Here is a 9,088-nt window from a genome sequence, read left to right as displayed (position 1 = left end):
TATCCGATCCTCCATCCAGCATCTATTTTCCTCATCAATGAGAGCACATACTCGAGTGTTGTTTGGGAAATTTTTCTGTGGAGACACCACACGGCTAGAGAACAAATCAGGTAGCCACTTGTCTCCACAGATCCTGACAGAATGTCCATCTCCAATTCTCCATTTTGACCCCATCCGCACCACCCCTCGTGCTTTTAGAATGCTTTGCCAAGCATATGAGCCATTCTCCTTGACCCCCTCATCCAAAATTGAACAATTGGGGAAATATTTGGCTTTAAATACCTTGTAGAAAAGGGAGTCTTTGTTATGGATCAATCTCCAAACTTGCTTGCCGAGCATTGCAATATTGAAATGTTCAATATCCTTGAATCCCAACCCTCCACAGCTCTTTGACTTGCATAATTTTTTCCATCCCACCCAATGAATTTTTCGTGCTTCCCCCTTATAGCCCCACCAAAATTTTCGAATTAGAGATTCAATGTCCTTGCAAAGACTTTTTGGGAGTTTGAAGCATCCCATGGTGAAAGTGGGCATAGCTTGAAGGACCGCTTTTATTAACACTTCTCTCCCGCCTTGTGATAGTAATCTTTCTTTCCACCCTTGCATCTTATGCCAAATCCTCTCCCTAATGTAGCCAAAGCTTTGTTTTTTTCCTCTCCCCACAAAAGAGGGTAAACCGAGATATTTTTCATAATTAGTAGTGGCTGCCACTCCTAGCAAAGTCTTGATTTCCTCTTGCACATGTGGATCCGTATTAGGGCTAAAGAAGAGTTGAGTTTTTTCTCGGTTTATTTGTTGCCCCGATGCTTCTTCATACTGCTTCAAAATCTCCATGATAGTACTAACTTCTTGTGAATTTGCCCTACAAAAGAGCAAGCTATCATTGGCAAAGAACAAGTGTGAAACTTTTGGACCCGTGCTACAAAGGGAGACTCCTTTGATTGATCCTGAAATTTCAGCTTGTTGGATAAGTGAATGTAACCCTTCTGCACACAAGAGAAACAAATAAGGTGACAGTGGATCTCCTTGGCGGAGTCCCCTATTTGGAGTGAAATTACCATGGGGTTCACCATTAACCAACACCGAGAAGGAGACAGATCGAATGCAGGAACTAACAAGTGTGATCCACCTATTGTCAAAGCCCAATTTTTCCATTACTTTTTCTAGGAATGCCCATTCCACTCAATCATATGCTTTGCTCATATCGAGCTTAATGGCCATGAATCCGGTTTTCCCTTTTGTTTTTGTCTTAAGGTGGTGGAGGGTTTCAAAGGCTACAAGGATGTTGTTTGATATAAGTCTATCTAACATGAATGCACTTTGGGATTCTGACACCAATTTGGGGAGAAGTTTCTTTAAGCGATTGGCTATGGTTTTAGAGACAATTTTATATAGTACATTGCAAAGACTTATTGGCCTAAAGTCAGTGGCTTTTTCTGGAGATTTTACTTTTGGAATGAGTGATATGTAAGTATGATTAAGACTAGCAGGCATGTTACCCGAGTTTAGTATTGCTAGAGAAGCATCAATGACATCATGACCAATAAAATTCCAACAAGACTTGTAGAAAATAGGGGACATACCATCCGGGCCTGGGGCGGTTAGGGGCTTCATTTGCTTCAAAGCAAACTCAACTTCATCTGCGGTAAATTCTCTTGTGAGGTCTGCATTCATAGCTGGAGTGACCTTTGTATCAATGCCTTGGAGAATCTGATCAAAGTTCGATGGCATAGTGGAAGCAAAAATCTGTTTGAAATAGTCTACCATTGCCTCACCAATATGTTTTTCATCTGTCACCACCAATCCATCATTCAGGATCAATTTAGAAATAAAATTCCTCTTGTTCCTTTGTGTTGCTCGGCTATGGAAATAACTTGTGTTCATGTCACCACTCTTCAACCAATCAACCCTTGATCTCTGATGCCACAGGCATTCTTCTTTCACCATGAGTTCATACACTTCACTTCTAAGAACACGAATCTGGTCATGATGATCCCCGGCCATAGACATAGCTTCAGCTTGTGCTAGTTGCTTCTTTTTTTGGATTAGCAATCGACGGATATTGCCAAAAGAGGTTCTACTCCATGTTTGCAAACTTGATTTGCAGGCATCTACCTTTCGGATTAGTTTGTCAACTGGTTCCCCCATAGTTCTGTCACTCCACGCCTTTTTGATAACCCCTTCACAACTTTCATCTTTTAGCCACACCGCCTCAAAACGAAAAGGCCTGGATTTCTTGTAAAATCTAACATTTTCATCGTCAGAGCATAACCATAGTGGACAATGGTCAGATAATGTACCTGGAATGTGATGAACACGAACTGTAGGGAACAATTGTGACCATGACGGCGTTGCCACCCCTCTATCCAAACGAATCCATGTTACTTCTCCATCAAATTGGTTATTGCACCAAGTGAATGGTAAACCAACGAATCCCAAATCACGGAATCCACAAAAATCCAAAGCATCTCTAAATGCTTTCATCTGGCTTTCTGGTCTGTGAGCACCACCCTTCTTTTCTTCTGCTTTGGTGATCTCGTTAAAATCCCCTACACAAATCCATGGTAGATCCATTTTTAGACAAAGGTGTTTAAGTAGTGCCCAAGAATGTTCCCGGTTGGCTGTTATTGGATTCCCGTAGAAACCCGTAAACCGCCAGGCGTCATCCATTCCTGGGTTAACTACTGCATCAATGTAAGTTGGTGTTGAGTCCAAAACTTTAAGATCAATCCCCTCTTTCCAGTAGAGTGCCAATCCTCCTCCTGTGTTAATCCGAGACTCAATAAAAACATTCTCCAAGTGAAGCTTTGAACAGAGATTTTTAAGATAGTGATCTTTAGATCTTGTTTCCATCAGAAAGAGAATGGATGGAGCGTATTTCTTCACCAAGTCGGTGAGTTCAAGAACTGCCCATGATTGCCCCAAACCACGGCAGTTCCAACTGAGGCAATTCATTGTGCTTGGCGGGGCTGTTCAACAGCCTCCACCACTTCGAAATAATTATCCTTAACATTGTGAATACTCTGATGACGTTTGCTAGGGACATCTGAGGATAACTCCTTCTCTAAAAGTTCACGTTTTCTACCCGAGAAGTGTTCATTCTCCACACTTTGGCTGCCTGTTGCTACACGTTTTTTCCTTGTCCAGGTTGGTAGAACACGATGAGTGGTAGTGGAAAAAGGAACCCTACTTGTGTCACGTGCTTCACTAGAGTTTGGTTGCACTGGGACTGAATTAGTGGCACGTGCAAGAACATTATTAGAATTTAAGTCAGTCACATTCCCGTTGTCAAACTGAGCTAATGCCGTGTCAATCTCCTTTAATTTAGCATTGAAATCCTGGAATTTAGTGTGACCAACGGGCTGAGAGGGAATTGTGGCATTAAATGTGTTTGAAAGACATTCAAACTCTTTTGGAACGGTTTCAGAAACGGCGTGAGACTCAACTTCTCTCAGTTCTGAACCCATGATATTTGCCGCTCCAAATAAATGTGCCAAACGTATGCTATCATTATTGGCTTCCTTATTGGTTTCGGTTTCCCTTGGTAACTTAATTGCCTCAGCACTTTTCCCGTTAGGATTCCCTTTGTCAACCGACTCTGCCCTATTGATTTCCTCATCATCATTTGGACTTAATGAGGAATAATGGGCTGCATTAATAACCCCTTCATTGCAAGCCGTTACATTCTTTGTCTGCTCCGATGATCTGCCTCTGCCAGAAACAGAATTCCGGCCTGAATCTCCACCATCCGATACACCTGAACTCCCTTTCTTCTTTGCGGCATAGAACCCAGGAACTACAATTGAGTTTTTCCTTGCAGCGACAAATGGCGGAGCTCTCAGATGTGGTCCAAACTCACGTTGCTCTGATGTGAGTGTGCCCTCGCTATCAATCCATAAGTCACAATCTCTATCATCGTGTGTAAGTCGCCCGCACCAGTAACATAGGTTTGGCAACCTCTCGTACTTGAAGGCGACCCACACCTGCTTCGCTCCTCCTCCAACAGATATCAACCTTCCACGGCACAGAGGCATGGAAAGATCAATAAGAGCTTGAATACGGATGAAGTGACCACCATCAAAAAACTTTGATTCCGTCGGGGCAAAAACCTCTCCCAACACACTACCAATTTTTTTCGCTGCTTCAATTGTCATATATTTAATTGGGAGCCCGTGAATCTGAACCCATAGTTTCGTCTTCTCAAACTTTATATCATGCATTGGGACCTCATTCTCATATCGACTCATTATCACCAAGTGTTTGTCAAAACTCCATGGTTCTCCTTCCAAAATCCTGTCGACATCTTCCTTTTTCTCAAAAGTGAAAAGAATCTTGTGATCTCCGAAACTCTGCATCTTAAAACCGTCTCTGGTTCTCCACAGCGGGGTAAAAGTCTTCGCAATTACATCCATGCTAATTGCTCGCTTAGTTAGAAACTTTGCAGCAATGGAGAAGGTCTCAGAACTGTCTCCGTCAAGTAAGCAACAACCCGGACCCTCTTTATCTGAAAGAGTAAGCCTATTCCATGATTGAGTCAAGTCATCCATCCTCGCACCTACTAAGAGTGTTTCCCAAAATCCCTGGAAAAAAACCCAACAAGCCTAGAAATAACAGTGTTATTCCAGGAACCTAACTCACCTTCGTTGAAGGGACACACTAATTCTACTGTGTAAGGAAGTTAGATATGCAACCCACTTCGAAGCACAGAGAAACTTTTGTTTACAAATCACTTGGCTTCAACCTTTAGCTCCTTAATAGTAATATAATTATGTAAAGCATTTATAAAAATTAAAAAGTAATAATAATAATAAATAAAAATGCCCACAGTTATTGAAGTAAATGCAGTATGTACTACCTCATCATCAAAAGAAGTTATGTACTACAAAAAAAAGAGTCTACTAGTGATGGTAAAATACCATCGCAAAAATTCAAATATCGTCACAAATGATTATTAGCGAGAGTATATGGCTCTCGAAGGCCATCATATTTGCTCTTGTTGTTAAAATAGATAATTTACGAAGGCAAGCCATCGTCGTTACTAAACAAATCCACACTCACAAATATATTACCAAACGACGAGAAAAGTCGACTTATTTTTAGCGAGGGAAAACAGTCGTCGTTAACTATTTTTGAGAACCTTTATACCATCGCAATTAGTTATTTGCACTACAAAAAAACTGTACTATTGCAATGAGCCAAAAATGCTACTATAGGTCTTTAATTATATTAAAATGTTAGCCCTTTAGCAGCAGTTTTTGCCGGCCGCTATAGGTGATTTTTTTTTTTTTTTTCCTCCTGGGTTCTAAACCTACATATATATTACAAATAACTTGTAATAATTTGTAATAATTTTAACTCCACTAAGACAATACCACAAATGTAACTAGATAACACCACAAATGTCTCCAAACAAACATTATATTAACATAGAAATATATTATCAAATACGTAACATTGTCTATAACCATTATCAAAGTTCCAAAGTATTTAAACAAATCCTTCAACACTTCCAAAAAATGCAATTGTTTAAATGTGGTTCTTTGTACACAAAAAGCTATCAAAAAATTATAGTATCTTTGGTATTGTAACACCATCATTAGTAATTGTCACGTCTCCAATATCACCAACGAGCATCTGAAACCATCAACCAGAAAGCAAATCAAAATTATACCCTTTGGCAGAACCACATAGTCCAAATAAACCACCTGTAAACGAATGAAATTGTAATTAAAAAGAAAGAAAAAAAATCATTGTGGTGCTTTGAAATCATAGATTGAAAAGTATAATCATTACCATTCAAGCATTTTCTCAATGGTGATAGCTTGACAAAGTTGAGAGTATCAAACATGGAAGTAAAACCAAGTTGAGAGAATATCAAACATGGAAGTAAAACCAAGTTGAGAGAATATCAAACATGGAAGTAAAAGTGGAAAGACCAATTGCATTAGACAAATAGTGGGAACAATGAGTTATGGTGCTCAAATTTGCTGATAGGTAAATCAGTTGTAGAGTAAGTTCATAATAAGTGAGTATCAACATGACATTCAACAACAACAGCAAAAGTAGCTTTAGTCTCAAAATTTTGGGGTCGATGAGTATTATCCCATTTAAAAGTTTCCTTCCACTAGCAGGCAAAATGTTGACATACTTGGAAGCCATAAGGAATCCTAAAAAGCACATTGTGAAGACCTTTGCTAGTCTAGCCTAGTCACGAAATATAGAATATTGTAAATGAACCACTTGAATACACAAAACTCATAATTTTATAATAACACAACGAAAGACTCAAACTAAGAAAATACAAAGGAAGAGATAGATTGCATTAGAACATAATGAAGACCTTTGCTAGTGGAAAACATAGCATTTTTCCAAGTCCCCAAAATGGGCGGATGGAAAAGAAGACAACAAAAGGTCAAGGTTTTTCTTTTTCAATTTTTTTTAAAATACATTAAAGTATAGCAAGAATATGAAACCAAGTGGAGAAAAAATGAGCATCTTTAATTCTCTTAAGGCATATGTGTACGGTGGAATTCTTGAAACAAAGAACAAGAAGCAACAGGTTGAAAAAAACAAAAAAAAAACAAAAAGAGAAAGAAGGAAGGAAGGAAGAAGACCACATCATGAAAATAGAAGAAAAAGAAGAAACAATGGCACAAATGAGAAAAGAAGGACAATACCTTTCATTGGCCTTCACATGGAGACAGCTCCAAACCTGCACAAATCAAAAACCCACTTGGTCAAAATGCTGTTTGGAGGAAAGGGGCAAGACCCATAAGAGATTGTGACAAAAAATAAAAAAAATAAAAAAAATAAAAAAATAAAAAACCAATCTTTAATCATTCCCATCCTTACTAACAATATAAATACTCAAAAATAATCTTCACTATTATTTTGGTGGATTGATAATAATAGATGGCTTGAGAGAGGGACAAAGGAGAAATAAGAGAAAGCTACTTGTTTATGGGGGTGATTTGACACCCACTTTTGGCAATTACTTGTTCGTCAACAACCTTTTTTTATTTTTTGGCAAACCAAACCACATAATATAGAGAGCTTGCCTACTTCACTTGGACCTTACAACGTGTTATCAGACGTCTATGCATGATCACATTCTCAATCTTTCATCTAAGATATATATTATAAAAAATAAATAATGAATAAAAAAGGTAAGGAACCCCCAAACTTCCTTACAATATAGTATAAGCCAAGATGCAACCTTCATAATCATGCTTTTGTACAGTGGACAAAGCACATCAGCCTTGGCAAAGTAAAAATAATCAATCCCAATCTACAATACTATAGACCCAAATATACATCTAACATCTCTAGAGTACTAGGATTCTCAATTTGTCATTTGAATCTCCACAATTAAAATAATTCTTTTCTATTGGTAACAGGATCCAACTATTATTAGATTGCCAACTTGGCAATTTTGCAGGCCAAGCTTTTGGAGGACCACCTAATGGCCATAATTATAACACGAAATTTAACAAGTTCTTTGCAAAAATTTATCCTTTGCACATGAAAAATGTAGACAAGTTGAGAATCTCAAAAGTCAAAATTACATGAGTCCAATTATACTTTTCAAAGGCCTGCTTGTCATCTAATATAGGCAGCCATCCACTCACACAGAGATTATATATATATATATAATGATACCACCAACAAAAGCATGAAGACCAACCATTTAAATGGAATAAGTCGAAGATTAGAGAAGCGGTGGCCTCCATGAGAACAGCGTAAGGCAAGCAGAGCGCCAGAGTGAGAGTGTGGACCCCAAAGTATGCGGGCATGGCCCCCAAACCCATGCGATCCGACCATTCTCCAAACACCTTCATTGCTCCTTTCTTGTCCCATCCGTACCTTTTGCTCAGCTCCCTCACTCTCTCATGCCTAAACACAAAAATTGAAAGCTTTTAATTTTCATTTTTTTTAGACTTATTCTAATATAAGTAATCGATTTAATATTTTTTGACAAAATTTTGGTTGCCATTCATGGGTTAGCAGCAACAACAACAAACTCAACACTTTTAAAGTGAAGTGAGTACCTTATGAGGGTTGGCCGAGACATAAACAGCTTGAGCAGAGCGCAAGGCTTGGCCGAGAGTTCCATTCTCCACATGAGGGTCAAGGTTAATGGTGGGGCCCATATCGGCAATTCGGACGAGGAACATGTTATATGAGATGAGCTTTTCAACCAAATGACGAGCAGCAAAACCACGACCTCCTGTCATCACACACCATCTCTCAGTGCAATCATCCCTAGATGCCATTTCTCTCTACAAAACCATAAAAACCCAATTGGCTAAAGCATTAATTGTGTGTATTTGTAATGTGTTTGACACAGATCTTGATAAGGAAGAAGAATTATGAAGTAACCTTTCAATGAGGGAGTGGTCGATGGCTGGGCTCGGTCTCGTCGGCGTCGTCGCTGGGCTGGATTGGGCTCTTCTCGTCGGCGCCGGCGGGGTTGTGTGTGTGTGTGAATGTGAATGTGAGAGGCCGTGTCAGAGATAGAGAGAAAATGAGAGTTTTGTGAGTAAAAACTTTGTGTGAGAAATGAAACTTTTGTGTGGGAAATGAAAATGTAAGTGTGAAATTTTTTTTTTGGAGAATTTTGAGCGGGAAAGGAAAAAAAATTTGGGGGGGAAATTTTCTTCCTAACACCTCTATTCTTTATCTTTTCATTTTCGCCGCTCAAGTACCCAACTCCTCATATCTATATCTTAAGCAGTGAACTAGTAACAGCATTTGGTTAAGTGTGCCCTTGACAAGTGGCAGCATCACTACACTCGTGTGAAGTACTGAAGTTTAATGGAGTGTCTGTTCAACTTTTTTGGAATTTTTTACTATCTGTCAAATTGATAACGTGCTATGCACCACAAATACTATTATTATATTATTATTTATTAAATAAATCAACTAAAAAAAACTATCTATTGAGTATTTATTAAATAGATAAACTATCTATTATTATTAAAATGAGCTAATATTTTAAGTTTTTAACTAAAGTTTAGCATATTAATTAAGATATAGACTTATAATTGTAAATATTTTTAATAAATTATATGGATTTTGACTAATGAAC

The 9,088-nt window shown here is 38.4% G+C and overlaps 1 protein-coding gene and 1 long non-coding RNA gene across 2 annotated transcripts; both read right to left on the bottom strand.

Moving 5' to 3' along the window:
* Positions 1 to 1,182: 1,182 nt before the first annotated feature.
* Positions 1,183 to 2,955, bottom strand: LOC126704792 (uncharacterized). Its single transcript, XM_050403795.1, has one exon. It carries the CDS (start codon positions 2,953 to 2,955, stop codon positions 1,183 to 1,185), a length of 1,773 nt encoding a protein of 590 aa, XP_050259752.1.
* Positions 2,956 to 5,409: 2,454 nt separating this feature from the next.
* LOC126707202 (uncharacterized) lies at positions 5,410 to 8,719 on the bottom strand. The gene is made up of 5 exons (XR_007648859.1): positions 8,380 to 8,719; positions 8,049 to 8,279; positions 7,685 to 7,893; positions 6,678 to 6,712; positions 5,410 to 5,634 (listed from the first exon to the last, which is right to left on the bottom strand). It is a non-coding gene; the product is annotated as an uncharacterized LOC126707202 (long non-coding RNA).
* Positions 8,720 to 9,088: the final 369 nt, after the last annotated feature.

This window comes from Quercus robur, chromosome 11 (assembly GCF_932294415.1).
Source record: "Quercus robur chromosome 11, dhQueRobu3.1, whole genome shotgun sequence".
In the NCBI taxonomy this organism is placed as follows: domain Eukaryota; kingdom Viridiplantae; phylum Streptophyta; class Magnoliopsida; order Fagales; family Fagaceae; genus Quercus; species Quercus robur.
Note: the sequence above shows the minus strand (reverse complement) of the source record. Positions and strands in the feature narration are given on the sequence as shown.

Coding starts and splice junctions, on each gene's coding strand:
- LOC126704792 (XM_050403795.1), bottom strand. CDS start 2,955: ATGAATTGCCTCAGTTGGAACTGCCGTGGTTTGGGGCAATCATGGGCA.